The 20,817-nt window shown below is 43.3% G+C and overlaps 1 protein-coding gene across 1 annotated transcript in view; it reads left to right on the top strand.

Annotated features, from left to right (window-relative positions):
• The window catches only part of PRKCQ (protein kinase C theta), a 128,419-nt gene that overhangs the window by 95,504 nt on the left and 12,098 nt on the right, over positions 1-20,817 (top strand). The window contains exons 13-15 of the mRNA XM_058532380.1: positions 4,535-4,626; positions 6,264-6,326; positions 13,405-13,543. Of these exons, the coding sequence (XP_058388363.1) occupies positions 4,535-4,626; positions 6,264-6,326; positions 13,405-13,543 (294 nt within the window). The remainder of the gene's footprint in view (positions 1-4,534; positions 4,627-6,263; positions 6,327-13,404; positions 13,544-20,817) is intronic.

The raw sequence follows: 20,817 nt of genomic DNA, 5'->3' as shown, positions 1-20,817 counted from the left end.
CCAATGTCTCAGTCCCTGGAGAGTTCTCAGCTCTCACCGAGATGCACCCAGAGCCTATCAGCTGAGTCTCTTTTCACCAAAAGACTGTGCACCTTTCTTTCTGGTGATTTTAGGTTGCTTTCCGAAACAGGTGACTTTGTGCATGGGCCCTTTAAGAGCCAGCTTTTTTTTTTCATATCAAATAGCTTTTCTCAGGGTATTCCCTGTTGTTGTTAGTAGCCAGCAAGGCCAGAGATTTGAACACTCATCTCGATTGTGCTGGGTCCAAAAAATGCTTATAGCGGCAGTGCTCCCCAGCTCAGGTCCCCTACTGCTCCAGGGAGGGCTGCATACCTTTGGATTGCTCCTGGGCAGCCATGAAGCACTGTGGGTTGTGAAGGTGCCTTTTTTTCTCTCCAGAAAGGAATTTATGCCTCTTCCACCTCAGTCAGGACTGTCACTTATTGCAGGGGTTCCTCTTATCCAGTTTTCAGTTCTCTCTCAGTGGTAATTGTTCCAAGAGTAGTTGTAAATCTGTTGTGACTGTGGGTGGAGGTGAGTACAGAGTCTGCCTATGCTGACATCTTGCCACCAACTCTCTCTGTTTTTTCATTATACTTCAAATATGCATTGTTTCCAGACAAAGATTTCTCTTAAGAATTTTGCAAGCATAACATCCTCTTGCCAATATTTATTTTATCATTTGGGCAGCACTACATGGGTCTTGTACTCAATAGTCACTGTTTGCTAATTTCATCTTTTCCCCCAAGAAAAAGGAAAAAAAAATTGAATGTATGGTGAAAATCAGGGGTCTTTAGGCTAGTAAAGGGCAATTTAGTCAAGGGTTTCACTGATACATCTCACTTTACAGAGGCCCAGGAATGGCGTGGTTGACCTGATCACACAGCTAGTGAATGACAGCACAGAGATGAGACTCTGCACCCCACAAATGCTGTGCCACAAGTTGTTGATAAATTCTGAGTCAGGGCACATTTGGAGCATCCCATCTCCCAACACCATCACCACTTCAGTTTTCACTCCTCAAAAGAATGATATGCATCAGTTAACGTATTACCAGCACGAAGAAGAGAGGGCTGTGTTGGTATGACGTGGGTCACAAGCTCACGCTCCCCCTCGCTACCCTGCTTTGCATTTCCTCTCAGCTTGTGATCAGAACAGAAAGGGCAGCATTGGAGGAGATCTAACTCCCTGTGGCCCTCTTTGTTTCAAGAGCCTCAGGACTGTGTAGTTTCTTTCCCTGGAAAGGAGCTGCTGGGTTTTTTTGTTTGTTTGTTTGTTTGATGTCATGTAAATTTATGCCATAAGATATAATGTAAATTAAGAAATGTGGAAATACTATAATATATAGTGGATGTCCAGCACCATTTCTTCAACAGATTATCTTTGCTCCATTGTGTTGCCTTTGCTCCTTTGTCAAAGATCAGTTGACTGTATTTATATGGGTCTATTTCTGGACTCTCTATTCTGTTCCATTGACCTACTTGTCTGTTCTTTCAACAGTACCACACTGTCTTGATTACTGTGGCTTCATAGTAGGTCTTGAAGTTGGGTAGTGTCAATCCTCCAACTTTGTTCTTCTCCTTCAGTATTGTGTTGGCTATTCTGACTCTTTTGCTTGTCCATATAAACTTTAGAATCAGTTTGTTGACATCCACCAAATACCTCACTGGGATTTCGATTGGGATTGCACTGAACCTATAGGTCAAGTTGAGAAGAACTGACATCTTGACAATATTGTTTTCCTATTTATGAACATGGAATGAATATCTCCTCATTTATTTAGTTCTTCTCATCTGCTGTTTTTTTCACTGGCGTGTAAATTGTTTCCTCTAATGACAACGGCTACCAGTTATCAAGTGCATGCTGAGTGACAACCCTGAGCTAGCATTCTACATGTATCATCTCATTTAACACTCATGTCAACCCTATGAGATGGGATTATTATTTCCTCCATCTCACAAATGAAGAATATGAGGCTCAGGAGAGGTTAAGTGACTTCTCCAAGGTCTCAATTAGAGGAAATCTGAACTCGGGTCTGAGAAAGGGCAAAGCCCATGTTCTTAACAATTACCTTGAGTCTTGTCCTTCTGGATTTGGTTCTACCTAACCCAAACCAGAGTTTTTCCAGTGGGCAGACTTTTCTTTCTGAAGGTGGTCCTACAGGGTTCCAGGTCAGCAGCAGGTCACCTTCAGCTCTGAGCACTCCTTCCCTAGCCATTTATGAAAGTTTGTCTATCATATTTATTTACTTTTGATGACTGGGAATTGGGATTCCACTTTTAAAAGATTTATCCATCCTTCAAAACATGATCCTGAAACCCAAACCCCACTACTGCATGGTCTGTATGTACATACATTTATGCTGATTTCATCATGGAGCCATCTCATTGGGCCCAGAGTGAACCCAACAGTCACCTGGATGAGTGGATCCCCAAGACTCCCAAATAGCTATCGGAACCCCCTAGAAGAGGGCAGAGATCCTCAGAATGGCACCCTCTAGCGGGATAATAGGTATCCCCGTCCTGCCCTCCCAAGCTGGACTTCAGGCATGGACTGCACTTACCCACCTTTAAGAAGCCCATGTTTTAGCTGTTATTCACCCAAACCAAAAGCTTCAACTGAAGCAAAATGCCATCATGAATAACAAAAGACAATCAATGAGCCTTTTCAGTGCCCCTGGCTTAATATAAAGATGATAACTAGAACAGACTCTTTTGAAAGATTTATTGTGCAGCCATAAAATCTTTTAGTAGGATTGTGTAGCATCCAACATGCTGTAAATCTCCATTACTATTTGATTAACAATCACCACGGCAGTGGGGTCTTCTTGGAATGCCCATGGTAGTGAACATCAACCGCACCCCGTGATTTCTTAGACTCTCTTTGACCACACAAATTCAGCCACCAATGCTCAGCAGAGGTGCTGGGTCTGATTTAGATGCAAGAATTGATGGGACCACTGTACTGGGGACATGGAGAAGTTAGGGTTGACCTTGTGCCTTGAGTCACCTTCCCCACTTTCTCCAAGTCCAAACTGACAATTTTTAAATTCCAAAATTTCACCTTTAGGGGAATTTGTGAGCATCCTAACACTTAAAAGGAGCTTTTCATCTGAGCACTGACATCAGTGATCTTACTTTAAGCTTTTATCCCTTTGGTTCTCCTGAGTACTTTGGAGATTCCACCACTGCGTGTCCACAGGTCTTCATAGCTTGAGGTAGACAGGTAATGGTTAGAAGTTGTTCATATGACTTATGAGAACAAAAGCTAGAGGGAAGATATGCTAATGAGAAAGCAGGTATGTGCAGATGGGGCAAATGATTAATCTCAAATTATGTTTGAAATAATAATGTTAAGTTAGGATTTTTTGTCCACAGAAAATTTTGGCCTGTCCACAAGAGAAAGAGTGGGCTCCAGTTAAAGATACATGGAACCAATAAATTTGATCTGAGGTCAACTTTGGAAAAACCAGGACATATATCTTTACCTGAATTATCGAGATAATTGCCACAATCCTTGGTTCCCCAGTTCTGTGGAAACCTGGCCTTAGTACAAATGGCAGGCAGTGTGTGTCACTCTTAGGCCAGAACACTGTTACTGTCGTCACCTCATATGCCTCAGGGCCTCAGTTAGTCTCACATCGAAACTTAAAGGTTAATTCTGTTAAAAAGTCACCCAGGTGAGGTTTGCAGGTGCAAATTCATGCATAGACACGCCAAACGTCTCCACACTTCATGGATTACTAATTCTGTGGTTCACGAGGACTCTCAAAATCAAGGTGCTCAAAGCGTTGTAAACATGCTTACCTCTGACACCCTGACCACAAGCTGAAGACCACTCAGCCTTGCTTTTCAGGGCTGCCATTCAAGGAAACCACCTCTAATAACATGCCTGGTGTCTCTGTTAGGAGCAACATGCTGGCTCATAAGCCATGTTTTGCAACAAGTGAAGTCGAGTCTGGAGAGAAATAAGACTATACTTGATTGTAAGCTCCCTGAAGGCAGGACTGTGTCTCAGCATCTTTGATGGATTAGGCAGGAATGAGCATCCCCACTCTCACTCCTGCCATGGTGCCACGCCCGTAGACTATGTTCAGAGCTACTTACTGAGTGTTGAATGAATGCTTTCTAGCCCTGCCCCTGGAGCCAGGGCCCCCAACTTGTATTCTCTTTCCCATTCTACATGCTGCCAACTTCAGTAGGTTTATGATCAGCACCCACTAAGTGCCCGACACCATCCTACTGTCGAGGGGAAAGTCCAATGGGACCCTTCCTCATGCTGTGCCCCATCTGCTGGATCACAGCATACAAGCATCCTAGCAAACATGACACGTACCCCATCCCCCACCGCCAGACTCCCCAGGCTCCTTGGGGTTCAGAAATGCTATAGATGAGCTAAATTATTTTGACAGTCTTTTGTAAGTCATTTCAAGACAGAATTGGTTCCTCTGAAATAATCTACATCCATTTGAAAAGTAATCCTTGTTTTTGCTTTTTAAGAAGCTAAAAGTTGGGACTGTTTTGTTTTTCCCTAGGAAAACCTCTTTTTTGTGATGGAGTATCTCAACGGAGGAGACTTAATGTACCACATTCAGAGCTGTCACAAGTTCGATCTTTCCAGAGCAACGTAAGAGCCCTTTCAAGGGGTTGGGATTTTTCACTGGTCTTGACAGGTCCTGAGGACCCACAGGGCCCACAAAACACTTTTCCCATGTGGCATTTTCTTGCTTCTTCTCTCAGCGTGTCTCAACCCTGGGGCAGGCCTAAATCCCCTGGAAACCTAGCAAACAAGGCAGCAGTTTCCCCAGTTTGTGAAGCTTAAATTCAAGTCAGTTTTGTTTCATTTCTCTGTGTTTTGAAATCAACTGCTTAGTGTCTTAAGGAACCACCCCAGTGCACCAGGCTTCTACATAATCTGAACACAGAAGCAAACATTTGCCCTTTGAAAGGAAGCAGTCAAATGGAACACAGATCTTGAGGGTGGCCGTGGGGAGGAAGCTGTAACTGAGGCCCTAAAGGGAAGCTCGATGTAAAGCCTTAAAGCATTTGGCTCCGGGGGCATGGAAATTAGGAAACCGGAAGAGGTCCTTACGCTCTCTGAGAATAAATCTGCACCTTCTTGGGCATCGAGCAACCCGAGATGCAAGCGAAATGGAGCGGGCTGCGTTGACCGGGTGGGACTGCTGCTGAGTCCCCAGAACCCCTGCCACTCTTCCTCCTGTGGGTCCCGTTTTCTGAGTAATGAAACCACCGTGACATTCAAAAACAAGAAAACCGTGCCTCCAGGCCCACTTAAAAATGGGGGTACGCTCTAGCTTTGTTTGCTTGATGCTCAGTAATCTTTCACTCACCCCTCAGGAGCACTTGGAGTAGTTTAGGTTGAGCTGGGTTGAAAGATGGACTTGTTCCACCAGGTCCTGCAGAACCCTTGGCTGAAATGGCCGTTTTGTCAAATCCAGTGGGTAGCACGCCGCTGATCTCATTGCCTCCAGGAACCATCAGCAAAGTGCCCAGAGATAATTTTATGGGATTTCTGCAACAGATTAATCATCAGGTCTTTTTCGTGCTAGAAAGGATTCTCTCGGTTGACCGTCCTCTCCAGCTCTGTAAGCCATGGAAGCCATCACAGACACATGCCATCTATCCTGTCCTCAATGCCTCCCAGGAAGGGGACTTTGCATTCTTCTCTGAGATCCAGCAAACCTCACTTCCAGGAAGTTCTCCCTTCTCTCTAACTTTAATCCCACTAGTGATAGTTCAAACCCATTTCCTTTGAGTCTGTCATCAAAGATGGGGAGGAATGTCTCACCTCCCATCTTCTCCTATCCCTTCCTCCACCTGTCAGGCTGCGTTTCTTGCACATGAACAAGTCAGATCTCTTTGGAATGACCCCACATACAGGTCTAAGTGTTCCAAGCAGAGTTTAAAATAAAAGGAAAAATGATTTTCCTGTTATACTGTACTCTTACATTGAATGTTTGTGTTATTAGCAAAAAATGACAGTTTGAGCATTATAGTTTAAACTATAAGAATGAGCACTAGATGCGGGTAGAATAACTAAAGATACCAGCTGTTTCCTGCCCTCAGGGCTGCGTCTAGACCTATGGAATGGATGACATCTTCCTTTTGTTGGGGTTAAACAAAACTATGCATGTATGCGTATAAATTACACGTGTCCATTTAGCAGAGCACCCTATACAAAATGGGGATTCCATTTTGTCCCATCCACGCATCCACATTGAACCTCGATTTTCCCTCCCTCAGGTTTTATGCTGCTGAAATCATTCTCGGGCTGCAGTTCCTCCATTCTAAAGGCATTGTCTACAGGTAAATTTGACTCTTTGCAGACAAATACTGAGCTGTCTGGATTTCCCGTTAATTTATCATTGTGCTTGAGTGACGTGACGGGCCAGTGTGCTTTTGTGGCAGAAAGTTCCACACCAGGCTTCCTGCCCATCGTGATAACACGGATGATGATTTAAAAACAACCAAGTCAGAGATTCCAGTCTCACAAGCAGGAAGGTTCTGATCTTATTTTGTTCTGTACTCTCGTCCTTACATTTCTTCTCCTTCTCACCTCTGTTTTTCTCGTTTCCTTCCATGACTCTGCTTTCTCTTTGGCATTTTATCGTTGCTCTCTCTCTCTTCTGTCTCCTTTGTGTCTCCTCTTTTTCCTGTCTCTGCTTTGAGCCACCTAGAAATGCTTATTGCATGCTCTCCATGGGGGGAGGGGGTCTTCCTTGAACACTCACACACGCCCATGGAAACGTAGGAGCCTACACCTCATACAAGCACAAAGGATGCCACACATACCCTCTTTTATGAATGGATGTCTGTCCAAAAGTTCTCTATTGGACACCATCATTTTACGTCCTTAGATGAAAGCCATTGTACTTCAGTTTCCTTACTTCTTTTCTCCAAACGTGGTTGACACTTATTTAACATACGAACCTTCAAAAGCTTAGTTGTCTGGTTTCTGACTTGCTGCAGATTAGGGGAAAAAACTAAAAAGAAAACAAAGAAAGGAACTAGACAGGAGGCTGCCCGAGCTGCCGGAGGCCAGCAGAATGACTGCGGTTGAAGGAACAGTGGAGAACCTGACATAAAGGGAAATACAAGACAACTGAGAGGCTCCGGGAGAGCGGGATTTATGCTGTTCTGTGGCAAGTGGTGGTAATAACGACCCGGAGTCATCAATACAGGTTACGTGATGTCCCACCCGATTGTTGAAGACAGCCAACTGTGTATACACAGTCCAGAGCATTCCATCAGAGATGGTCAATAGTGAGCTTCAGTGCTTACAGAGCAAGCTGACAATTCACTTAGGGAACCTCTCCATTTCCAGAGGGTGCAGCCAAGGGAGGGCTGCCCTATCTAGAGTCACAAAACTAAAGACTTGGGGGCGGTTGGGAAGTCATTCTTCTTAAGCAGTCTTTTTAGCAACCTTTGGATGTAGTTTTGTTTTTTCCAGAGATGGGAGGGGGTCTATCTACAAAATAATAGATAAAAAACCTGTTTTATACCATCCTTTAATCTTCAGGAAGTTGAGAAATACCCACCAGAACATCAAAAACCATAATCAGAATCCACATTTTTTTTCTTTCTCTTTATATCTGTAATGCCTGCAATATACCTAAAATGTACCTATACCAGGGCACTCAGTAGATCATGTGGGATGAATGGATGGGTGGATGGATGGAAGAGAGGGAGGGAGGGAGGAAAAATTAGGAAGACTGGAGAGAGAGAAAGATCTTAGAGCTGACAGGGACTTCATGAGACTAAACCCCACCTGCCCCAGTGCAGTCTATTTCTCCATACCACAATGTTTCTTTCTATCATTTCATCTTGTAAATTATTGACACTCAGAACAAAAGGACCAATAAGGATCCATAAGCATCTTTAACATCACAAACAAATTGTACCCATTTTATAGATCTTACTATGTCCATGTACAGGAAATCCTGTTTTCTAAGGTTTCTTATGCACCAGTAAAAAGGAATATGGGGTTTATTTAGTCGTGTGTTCACTGAGGTTGTAAGGGATCCTTGAAAGACATCATCAAATATTTAAAACTGAGGAGAGATCATCTAGCAAGTTCACTGACGCTGAGACTGGCTTGCCTTAAGAAATTATTCAGCTGCCATGTGTAACTGCACTGACCCAAACTTTTCATTTGGCAACTGAATTAATAAGGGTATTCTACTAATTTCTCTCCTCTGGCCACTTATGATTTGATTTCTGGGTTTGTGCACAAAAGAGATGTATTCATTTTGAAGGGTTGCCATGAGAAATTACCACAAACTTGATGGCTTAAACCAACAGGGATTTATTCCCTCACAGTTCTGGAGTCCAGAGGTCCAAAATAAAGGTGTCAGCAGGGCCACACTCCTTCTGAAGGCTCTAGGGATGAATCCTCCCTTGCCCCTTCCAACTTCAGGTGGCTGCCTACATTCCTTGGCTTTGGCTGCATCACTCCAGCCTCTGCCTCCATCTTTGCACGGTCTCCTCCTCTTCTTGTGTGTCTCTTCTCTGTACTTCTCTTATGAGGACACTTGACATTGGATATAGGGACCACTCAGATAATCCAAGATGATCTGATTTCAAGATCCTCAACTTAATTACATCTGCAAAGACCTTTTTTCCAAATAAGGGCTCATTCACAAGGTTCCAGGGGTTAGGATGTGAACTTATCTTTTGGGGGGCCACCATTCAACCCACTACAACTGGTAACTGTCCACTGAATGTGCAGCTCTTTGTTAAGCATGGGGGTGGCCACAAAAGCTAGGAAAATCCCAACTCCTGGACACCTAGTGAAGCCACTCTCTGGGTTTTTATTTTGTTACATTTGAGTTTTTGTGGAGGTAGAAAATAAGTACATGAAAAGATACAAGCAGCACACTCTAAAAAAGTCCAAGTGAATAAGATTCTAATTAAAGTAAGTGCTGAAGGGAATAAAAATGAAGGTATCATCAGAACTGGGTGAGGATTTGCCAACAAAATATTCCTATCAGAAAGTGGATTTTTTTTAAAGAGGCAGAGGCTTTGCAGATGGAAGGGGTGACTCCAGAAAAGGTATGGAAATAGGAAGAAGGAGGGCAAGTGGAGGAATATTAACCAAAGGTGTCCAGCTTTATCGGGAAGGCTGTTGGCAGGCAGTCACAAGAATTGAGGCCAAGATGTAGAGAAGCAGGTGGCAACATCCTCATTGACCATCTGCTAGTGGAATCGTAAAAGCAGTGGCATCTTAAACGATGCCTCAGCTCTGGTTTGGGTTAAATGTAAAAACAAGGAGCTGGAAAATATGAAGACATAGAAAGAGAAGAATCTAGAATCTCAAATCTTAGAAATGTTAGAACCAAAAGGGACCTTCAGATGATATTTAATCAATGATGACACTAGGCTCAACCCATATATTTGAAGCCACTTAATGAATGCTTTCACATGGATTATCTCATTTGATGCTCACAAGGGTCCTGTGGGATAAGCAAGGCGGGCATCATTGTACGCATTTTACAGATGAGTCATCAGAGGCTCAGAGAGGGGATGTGGCTTGGCTAAGTGACTTCAGTAAAGCTGGGATTTGGAAGCTGGTTCCTCTGACTCCCACTCTGCCTCTTCCAAATGGAAAGCTTTGCTTGTGTTGACCACATAACTGAATGAAAGGCTTCCACTGAATTCTCTGTTACACCTGATGCCCTGATGTGCTGCCTCTTGGGCAGACGGGTACTTACCAGAGCCACGCCAGGTGACCTGGTCTCTGAAGTTCCTTTCTGGCTCCTGGTGTCCTGTGAGGAGTAAATAGCTGATGTACCTGTGAACACTGTGGCCTTTGGGTTCTGAGGCCTTTTCAGTTAGTCTTCCTCTCCCCGGTCCTTACCCTCAGGGAGGTTTGGCTCTGCATGGCAGACTTCTGGACCTTTCCCATTCCAGCTTTGAGAGATCCAAGCACCAATGACCTTTTCTCTCCCAACCCCCTAACACACCTGGCCCACTTTAGAGGGTGGATTGAAAATTGGACATGCAGCTTGTTTTCCTAGCCTGAGGCCCAGAGAACATTTATTTTTAGAATTGGATAAAATGCACCCTAGCAGTCACAGAAGACTCTGGATATCTTAGCAAGACCCGTTCAGTGAGAAAGACTAGGTGAGCTTGGTTTAAGGGTATGGAAAAGAGGACAAGCCTGGGTTTGCATCCTAGCACACTGACTGACTGTGTGAGCTGGGATAAATCACATAACCCTGAAGAGCCTGTGGTTTTAACCAGAAAAATATGAATAATAATAATTCCATGTCAAAGGGCTGTTGTGAGAATCAGATGATAAAATGCATGTGAAAGTCATAAAATCCAATACAGATGTTAGATATTATGTTCATTATTCTCAAGATCCATGTATAGCACAGCAGCTAGGTATCTGGCTCCTTAGTGATGCCCCCAAAACCATCTTTCAGCCAAATTTCTAGGACCATATGTACGTGGCTATAAATGATGCAAATATGTTTCATACAGCAGAAACCCAAAAAGATATCAATATTGCATAGAGTTCAGATTAGAAAATGAACCTGCAATTTTAGAAGGAGGAGTTAAATGTGACCTATAATTGGAATATAATCCATAAGTCATAGTGAAAGTGTATTTAATTAAAATGAAGGCACAAGAAGGCAGAAGACCTGAGAAGACGTAGACATAATCGAAGTCTTTCATCCTGATAATGAAAGTGTGACCCCATTTGAGTTAGGATGAGAGAAATAGAACCGTGCTGATATGAATGTCAGATATATATTCACATATCCTGGAGACATCCAGGCCACCCAGTCAGGCAGAAACTGTGATGCATTGGTTATGGAGACTACCAAGCTGGCCCAGATGGAAGATGTCAACTCTAGGGACATCTGCTAATAGTGTCACTCCACCGAAACAGACCTGCATTCCATGCTCACTCTCTCTGGCTAGTTTATTCTCCCAGAAGGTGGAGAACACAAGGAAAGGGAAGTTACTCAGGACTTAATTGCAACTGGTAATCAGTCGTTGGTGATGAATTCATTCAACATATATTTACTGAATGCTCAATACGGGCTCTACTCTTATCAGAGCAGTCACAGTACGGCATATAACAAGCAATACGTGTTTCCAACCTCATGAAGCTTATGGTTTAATGAGAGAGACAAAACCAATAGTGATGGGAACTTTAGACTAATATGAATATTGATGTCAGGTAACATAAGACCACTCAAACTTCTTAAGCAAAATCTCAGCCTCATTGAGACACTGGAATCAAGGACGCAGACCCATCGGAAAGAAAGGTAGCTTCTCTCCCATCTGTTTCTCTCTGGGTTTACATGACCCCCATCTCTGCTCTTGGCCTAGCCACTTCATTTTTCTCCTTTTACAGACTGGTTTTCTGTTTCTCCAAGGGCATGCTAGAGGATATGCCATAAGCATCCTAAGTACCTTCTCAGTTCAGGCATGAAACCAAGACAGATTAGTGCTGCCACATTGCAACCCCAACATCCTAAAAGAGAAAGTCTGAATGATCCAGCTGAGTCAGACATCCACCTCTGGGCCAGTCCACTGGGGTGGAGGAGACGGGGCTGCTTGCCAGGCCTTTGGGAGCAGAATCCTTGAAAAGGGAATTCTCAGCAAATTCTCTAAGAAGACGTACAAAAAAGGGTAAGAACAGTAGCTGTTCCTGCTCTCTCCCAAGTCATCTTCACTCACTAAGGAAGGCAATGGTAGCCATCACCAAACACATATCCTAGACTTAAAGAAAGATTTCATAAAGTTCAGAAATTCATAGGCAAATGACATGAAAAGAAAAAAGGCTGGATGATATATAACAGACTAGAATTCATAAAGTGCCATTGACTAAAATTGGTAAAATAAAAGTTTAAGGAAATTGATGTCAAGTGTAGCACCTGGATAATCTTTAAAAAATCAGTTTCACAGGTACAGGATGAGAAGAAAGTAGTATAATGGCAATTTGTGTAGGGCAAAAAAAGAAAACACCTGGAGGTTTTAGTTTACAGTAAGCTCAATGTTAACCATTATTGTAATGGAGCTTCTAACCCACTAGTGCAGTAGTTCAGGCCACAGAGGTAAGAGGCTGGAGGATCATACCAGAAGCTAACCGTCCACCATAATCTGCACCAATGAGAGTATATATCTGGAGCATATCGGGTCCATTCTCAGCACCGTATTTTAAGAAGAAAATTGACAGATTGGAGATATTTGGATGGGAGGGGCTGGAATGTTGAAGGGTCTGAAAGCCATGCCATACGAGGAACAAACTTCCTGACCTTGATGAAAGAAAGACAAGAGAAAACTTGGTGTCACTTTTCAGATATTCAAGGTATCATGTGTAATAACAGAAATGTTCTTGGACCCACAGGTAGAATCACAAGGAGCTGTAATTTGGTTCATCCATTTTTTAAAAATCTTCTTATCAGTTACATTTACCTAAAAACTTAATGGGTGCTTTATGAGGATACTGGTTCTCTAAGGAAAGAAGAGTTTATTGCCTTGGTGTTCTGGCATCAGACGGATCCTGGTTCTAGCATTATTCTTAGTTAGGAGCAGCCTTCTTCACTTGGTCTTAGAATTAGGTACAGTATAATTTATCCGCGAAGAAACAAATAGAAATACTTGGAAAATGGCATAAAGTCAGTGTATTTTTTAGGCCTTTCTTTCCTCGCCGTGACCCCTGGGAAAGGTCCTGGGATAAAGAGCCTCCCATCTGTGTCTCGTCTGTTATTATGTTGCGCTGTACTCCTTGGTAAGTCAAAAAGCAGAATCAGCAGCAACCAGCCATTTCCTTGAAGCACTGGTTTTATCTATACTCCTATCTTGTATGCAAGTAGATAGGGTTACATATTGTGTAGTGTTAAATACCACCCTTCCCCAAACGCATCACCAACTCCTGGCCCCTGACATCTCATCACTAGCTATTTCTTTGTATCCAGGCATTGTTTCTTCAAGGCCCCTCTTAAAAGTGAAGGATGCTACACTGGAGAGAGAACACATTCCCCATCTCACTACCTGCTCAGCCATTCATACAAGAAATATGGATTGAGCTCCAAAGATTGCCCAAGTGCTGCCCTGGGCATGGCAGATATAAATTCCATCAGAGTTAGGCCCTGAGAAGGCTGGCCTGGGTCACAGAGAGCTATTGGCGAAGTCCCGAGCATGAGCCACTGGTCAAGGAGGAAAGAGCAGGGAGGAGACAGCAGTGAGCCCATGAGTGGAGTTGTGGACTGAGAACTGGGTTGGGAGGGAGAGGAGAACCAGGAAAGCAGCCACTCGTCAGCTTCTCAGGCTGGGATGAGACAAGCGACCACTCCTCCTGGGGCAATTCTATTTTATGAAAATCATATTTATTAAAGTGAGATTGTGATTTGCTTTTGTTTTTCAGGGACCTGAAGCTAGATAACATCCTGTTAGACAAAGATGGACATATCAAAATCGCGGACTTTGGAATGTGCAAGGAGAACATGTTAGGAGATGCCAAGACCAACACTTTCTGCGGAACCCCTGACTACATCGCCCCGGAGGTAGGGATGTGTTGCTGGAAAGGCCTACACCGGCCCCTTCCCAGCTCAACACACCTGGGCCAAGCACCCCTGCCTCTTCCTTCCCTGAAAATCAGAAGATTTTAAGTATTTTGGTTCAGGATTTGTTTGTCTTTCTGGGTATTTCATAAATGCAGCCGCACCCAGGGGCTGCTGTGATTATTTTGTGGGGGATGGTACTCACGGTAATTAGGTTCTCTCTGCAAGTCTGGAATGGCTCAGCATGTCCTTTCATGGCTCCCCCAACCCCAGCCTTAAAACATATTCACTCCTCTCAGACCAACCAGGGGAAACAACGGTGAGGAACCACGTGGACGCTGAACAGGCTCGTAAGCATCCACCTGAGGCAGTGCAGTGGTTTCATTGGGGGACCAGAAAAATTTATAATGTGGTTTCCAAGCTGCCACTGTGTGAGCATGGAGAGATTGCTGGAGTCTACCGACCCCCACTCCCTCTTCTGTAAAATGAGGAGAATAGTTACATCACATGTTATTGCAAGTGTAAAATGGGAGAACCTATAAAAGTTTAGAAAAAAAAAAAAGGCATTGCTCTCATATGTCTGAGCCCCCAGAAAATGGCATTTGCCCAGAGGACATCCATCAATCCGACTCCACCCACCTCTCCCCCTGTTATGGAGCCCTGCCTCACTGCCCAGCGCAGGGAGATTAGACAGCCCCATACCCCTTGGTCCTTCCCAGAGCATCACACTCATCATCGTTGCTTTTTATCTTTGAATCTCTTGCACTAGCGTATTGCTCTAAAGTCAAGGGCTGTTTCTTATTCACTTATTTAAAACTTTTTATTTTGAGATAGAGATTCACAAGAACTTGCAAAATCAGTACAGAAACATCAGCCATATATATAAATATATACCCTTTGCCCAGTTTCCCCCAATGGTCATATCTTATATAACTGTGGTGCAATATCAAAACCAGGAGAGTGACGTTGGTAGAAGGTGGGTCTAGTTCTATACCATTTTGTCACGTGTGATCTTAGTCGCTTTTACATCCAAGGACTGAGTCCTGGGCTTGGCACATTAAGGTGTTAATAAATACCTTTTTGGAAGAATGAATAACTGTATTAATAAATGTGTGAACGGTGATGGTTGTTTGATGGACAGTGATGGACCTCTGATGGATGTTAGTAGCAAATCCCTGTCATTGCCAAAGTAATTGTGGCATCCTGAATCTAAGAAATATGTGGTTTTGCCCTGTGCTTACATGGTATTTAATTTTGATTTAACCTTGTTTAAATGCAAGATTGGCCTGTGGTCAACAAGAAATTACGGCTCTTAACATTCCTGTCTACAAACACCTTGTGACATCTCCTTTCCCTGGCAGTCCTCCTTTCCTGATTCTGTTTCCTTCTGCATCTGTCAGAATTTAGCTTCAATGACTTCCTTCTCTCTTTGCAACCTCAGTCTCTTTCTCTCATCTTCAAACATGCATGTCTTCACGCGATTCCATTCTCGGTCCTCCTCGCACCGTACATTCTCCATGAGCAACTGTATTTATGACTATGATTTCAACTCCAAAATCAACATGGCCAGTCCCAACTTCTTCTTCTTGCTCCAGACCCATATGTCTATTTTCCCACTTGGGATCTCCAACAAGCCGTCACAGCCATTCAAACATAAGGAACTTGCTCTCTCTGTGGAACTTGCTCTCCCCACACCCTTCTCCTCTACCCCTTTCTTGGTGAATTATGCATCCGTCCATCCAGTCACCTAGCCAGAAAACTAAGAATTATCCAATCTTCTCCTTCTTCCTTACCCCTCCCAAATCCAAACACCACGACCTTCTAAATTTAGATCTCAAGGACCTCTCACGCCTCTTCTCCCACCTCCCCAATCTGGTGACTGAATTAATAACATTCCTTGATTCCTTCTCGATCCTCAAAGTGCATGCCTTCGATTTGATCGCCAACGCTTCTCCAGTTCCTTCTCATCCTACTGTTGCTTCCCTACCCCAGACCCTCAGAGCATCTCTCATCTGCACCCCGATGATACCCTTTTGCTTGGCTTTCCTCTCCGTCAATATCCAACTGCCAGTGCATCCTCTTTACATATTTTCAAACTTTTTGATCATGTTCCCTCATCAATTCAAAAGCATCCCAGTATTTGTATATTATATATGAATCTCATACATTATTGCCAATTAATATAGTCTATGTTATAAAACATACATAAAAAGGAATATAATCAAGTTGAACTGAAGATGAAATGAACAAAAAAAAGTTTTCAATAACTTAAATTTTATTCTATTGTTTAATAGTAAAAACATATTTATGCTTCATTAAAATAGTGAGATTAAATAACTTTTTAAAATCTTGATTTAACATTTTATGATTCTGAGATTCAAAGGTCTGATTAGTTTCTTTCAGCTCTTATTGGCTTTCCTAGCTGGAAAAGATACTCACAGAGGCACACGATGACAAAGGCTTTGCAATATGTACTTAAGGCAAGGCTCATCGTTGACAGTGGATAAAGTCCATAATTCCAAACAATGTTTTGATACATCCAAGTTTTTTAGCCAACTTGTCATAACTAATGAGATCGTCATTGCTTTTAGCCTCATTATAACGCGGCTGACAAAGAGCTCAGACTAGGAGTGAGAGAGACCTCTGTGCTGCCGTTTTCTTACCTTCTACGTACGTTTGCATTATTTAGCATTATCATCAATCCAAGCCTCTTCGCAGATAAATTTTTAAGGACTTGCCATTTTGTAAAAATGGGCTAGTGCAGAACCCACCGATCCCCTTAACCGGGCATGCAGCATAAATGATGCACCTTAGGATAATTAGTAATAATAGTAACACCCCTTACGATATGCTCAGAGCAAATGCACAAGCAGAGCCACCACCAGCTCCTGAGATATGGCTTCCCATTCTTCCCTCGGGATGCTGCAGTCACTGTGTAAATTTCTAAATGAGGGTACCAGTGTCACTCTTGGATTTTTTTAAATTAGCGTAAATACAAGTTCTACTATTGTCTTCCCACGTTTCCTTGCACCATCTGGTTGACCCCTGGGGTGCATCCACTGTTCTGAAGGCCACTGCCACACCAAGACACCAGATTCACCTTTCTAATGGGCAAACCTGTCATTCCACTGCTTTAAAATCTTCAAGAAGTCCCCATTATCAGCTGGTGTAAGCCAAAACCCTGAGTATAGGTCCTTAATAACATGTCCCTAGACTTCTATTTTGCCTTCATCTCTCATATTCCTTAACCATGCACTCTGAATCCTTGGTCTATGACTGTCGCACCTCCGAGGCCATCTTCTCCCTAAAGATGCCTCTGGCTTCTTGGAATAATCAGTTGTCTCCTCCTCTGCTACCACAGCACACGTGTAACCCAATTTACCAATAAACTGAATTTCTCCACACTCCTTCCTAGCTCAGTGCACCATCCACTGTTTGCTGAATGAATGACCACACTGAGACAGGCATCCTGAATGTCCATCTCTGACTCTGCTGAGTTTCCACCTCTGGGCCTCCTTCATACAATAAGGCTCTCTAGCCTCTCCCTTCTCTACCCATTTTTCAAGGCTCTACTCACATGCCATCTACTTTGTGAAGTTTTTCCTTTTTCTCACTCATTGACCCATTGCCGTCTCCTCCCTCAAAAAAAGAAAAAAAAATGAAGTGTGCTCTCCTGCCTCTGAACCTTAACAATAATTTAACCTTCCCTTCTTGTGGGTACTGTTTTTTCGTGTATTCAGTTGCCATCTCCCCTATTAAGGATAAGCTCCTTCAAGGAAGGGACTCTGCGGCAAACAAAAGGCTAGCCAGGCCAGGCGTTAGAAAGACACAGGGCACAGAACAGCTAGGACAGAGCTATGGAGCCCACCTGGCAGACACTGGTATCTCCTGACAGGAGAACCCACATCACAGAAATGAATGCTTTTCAGAGCAACATCAGGAGTGATGCACGAAGAACAGACTGTGCTCTCCAAAGCCAGGGAGTATTCTCGTGTCCTGAGACCTGAAGCTCTTCTCAAAAGCCCTGTGGTTCCCTTTGTCTCCCAGTTACAAGACCGAGGGGTCTGACCTCTAATGGAGGTCCAAGCTCTTTTTGACAAAAAATAGGGCAACACCCTACTTTCTGATATCTGCTAGCCACTCAGTAAGTCCACGTGGGACTCAATACTTAGAAGCTGCTTCCTGGAGAAACCAGAAGTCACAAAACTGTAGGGCACTGGTCATTTAATACACCAGAACAGCACGTGCCGCCATATGCACATCCACAAGGGAAGCTTGCACAGGCTGTACCTCACTGGCTCCATGGGGAAGGTGGAACTACAGATGTCGCTCTGTATAAGAGAGAACGAGAGACTCGGACGTCGAGTGGGAATGTCATTATGACCTGAATTATTTGAGTAAAGATGGGGGAGGGAACAGAACAAAAGATGACAAGGCCATAGAAGGCACCAGAGGCTGAGATGGAAACGGGGGCCATGCCAGCCAGTGTTGCTCCACCGCAGTTTCTTTAAAAATAGAGACTAGTGTGAGCATGACCATGTGAGGTGGAGGTTTAAATCCAGGAGACAACATTATAGTATGAAAGGAATGTTACGTAATAAAATCCCAAAAGACCAGGGTTCAGAACGAAGCTTTCAACTCACTAACTAGGAGACCCTCAATAAGACATGAGACCTCCCTAAGTCCAGTCATGGCCTTTGTTAAATAGGGACAGCAGGACCTACCTCAGGGGTTCTTAGAAATAAAATACATAGCACTTGATGTGTAACAGCCCCCATCTACAGACATTCACACTCAAATAACGGCGTGTATTTGAGTGTGAATCTGCGTTATGTTTCTTCCTCCTAACTTAAGACTGAAATTCTTTATTAACATCCTCTAACCTTAGAAGACTTCATTTCCGCCGCGGCTGTCTCCTCTCCTCCAAATTTCTTTCCATTTGTCCTACCAAATGAAGTTGTTGACAACAACGTGACCTCAGAGCAGTTTTGGGTTGCTGTGGGCTCCCCCTTGTGGCACATCCTGCAAACTGCGTGTGAACCGGGCCCCAGTGAAGGCAAATTTGCCCGAACGAAGTGTGTGCATGTGCGCATCTTCATTTTCTTTATCATTCTCCCTGGGTCTACTTTTAGATTATTCCTTAAGGCGAAGTTTATTTTTTCTAAACCTTAAAGTGAACTTCAGTATTTAGATATTGAGTTAAGGCTAGCGGATAGCATCTTTATACTGGAAGTCAGTGGCAGATTGCAAAATTTTGTTTGCAGCTTGCTTCTTATTTTCACAAATGGGTGACACTTCATCCAGCAGGATATTTATCAGAGAACATGTAGGCCTTCCTACTTTTCCCTGGATCCTTACCACAACCCAGTAATAAGCTAGCCAGATGTTATCACTGCTTTTCAGAAATGAGGCTTCGAGGGGTTGAGGAATCTACCCAACACCATACAGTAAAGGACTAAGCCAGCAGCAGAACCGGCAGCATTTTATATGGCCATCACAGTTGTTGTTGTTGCCGTTTGTTTGTTTAGCAAGTCTTGTGTTACAGGCACTTTCACGGTATCGCTGAACCTTGCTCCACGCTTCTCTCGTTTCCCAAGGACAGGCCTGGGGTGGGATAGGGCTCAGAGGTGGTCTGTGCACGTTATTCTACTGCATCAAAAGGTCATATGCAGCTTTCCTGGAAAAGACTGGAATGTCTGGAATCGTGTGTCATTTTCCTTTCCTCAGGCTACAATTCTACCATTCATTCCAAAGACCCACTTAAGAAGAGGGGGGAAATTCCATTTCAGAGGAGGAGCGCTCATAGTAACATGACCTCTGTGTGTTCGTGTGTGTGTTTATGTGACGTGCTCACTCGGATCCATGAGCGAAGCTGCAAATTGCAGTGTGGAAAGGATGGTACTTCCCCGAGAGGGTCCCGGTCTTGCTTTTTAAGTTTAGTGCTTCCGTGCTGTTATCCCTTCTCCATTTTGTTTTGGGTAATAAAGCAGCTTGCCCCCAGCCCATCCTGGGAGCAGCAGTCATGAAAGATAACATTTTCCTCCTCTTCTCCATGTAACAAATTATTATTGTGCTCTACTATGTACTGGTTCTAATTGTGGTAAAATATATATACCATAAAATACACCATCTTTTTTAAGAGTACAGTTCAATAGTGTTAAGTATATTCACACATTGTTGTGGAAAAGATCTCCAGAACTTTTTCACCTTGCACAACTGAAACTCTGTACCCATAACAACAACCCCCTATTTCCCCCAATCTCTGGTAACCATCATTCTATTTTCTCTTTCTATGAATCTGACTACTCTAGGAACCTCATATAAGTGGAATCATACAGTATTTGTCTTTTTGTGACTGGCTTATTTCACTTAGCACAATGTCCTCAAGGTTCATCCATGTTGTATCATGTGTCAGGATTTCCTTATTCAAGACTGAATAATAGTCCAGTGTATGTACTGACCACATTTTGTTTATTCGTTCTTCCACTGATGGACCATATGTACTGTTTTAGAGAAGGGCACAGCATGGTTTGTTGGGATGGCAGGCATTGAGCAGAGTGACATGTACCCTTTCTCTCCCAACATTAAACAACGAAGTTGCAGAAAGGCCAGAATACAAAGCCTTATCTGCCAGGAAAGTGGATTGATGAAAGGGTAGACATCTTTTAAAAAGTTAGGTTCCAGACTTTAAATCCACTTCCTTAAAGGATAGAGCAGACTGGTTCCACTTGAAACACCGCTATCAAGCTGTACGTAGGGCTTAAAGATCTCCGATTTCTGGATTTGAACAGTGTGTTAAACTAGTCTCTCTCTTGGCACAGTCACAAAATTTCTCTCTTCATAATGGTGACCACAAATGTGACTCCTTAGTTGCAGAACCATGAATAGTTAGGCTTTAAGGAGTGGACTAGGTCAGATGACCTGTTTTTTGATGCTTGATTGCCTACAGAAACTTTATGCAAAGCCTCAGGATGGTAGATAGAAGTCAGGACAACACATGGGTTTGGTTTAGATATTCAACTCAGAGGCACTGGAAAGCTTAGAAACACACCAGCTTTCCTACGTCCGAATCTACTACCCAACGCCTCACATCACAGAGGGGAAAATGAAGGCTAACAGCACAGTTCAGTTGTTTTACTTAAGTCCAAAGGAAAAGTAGAAATTGAAACTCAAAAGTGTTTGCTCAGTTTTGGCATTGCTCCCTCATTTCTATCATTAGCTTCTCAAAAGATGTGGTTTTCAGCATGATCTTTGTTAAAACCACATACTGTTGTCAC

The sequence above is a fragment of the Diceros bicornis genome, chromosome 36, assembly GCF_020826845.1.
Source record: "Diceros bicornis minor isolate mBicDic1 chromosome 36, mDicBic1.mat.cur, whole genome shotgun sequence".
Taxonomy (NCBI): domain Eukaryota; kingdom Metazoa; phylum Chordata; class Mammalia; order Perissodactyla; family Rhinocerotidae; genus Diceros; species Diceros bicornis.
The sequence above is the reverse complement of the archived record's forward strand: the minus strand, read 5'-3'. Positions and strand labels throughout refer to the sequence as shown.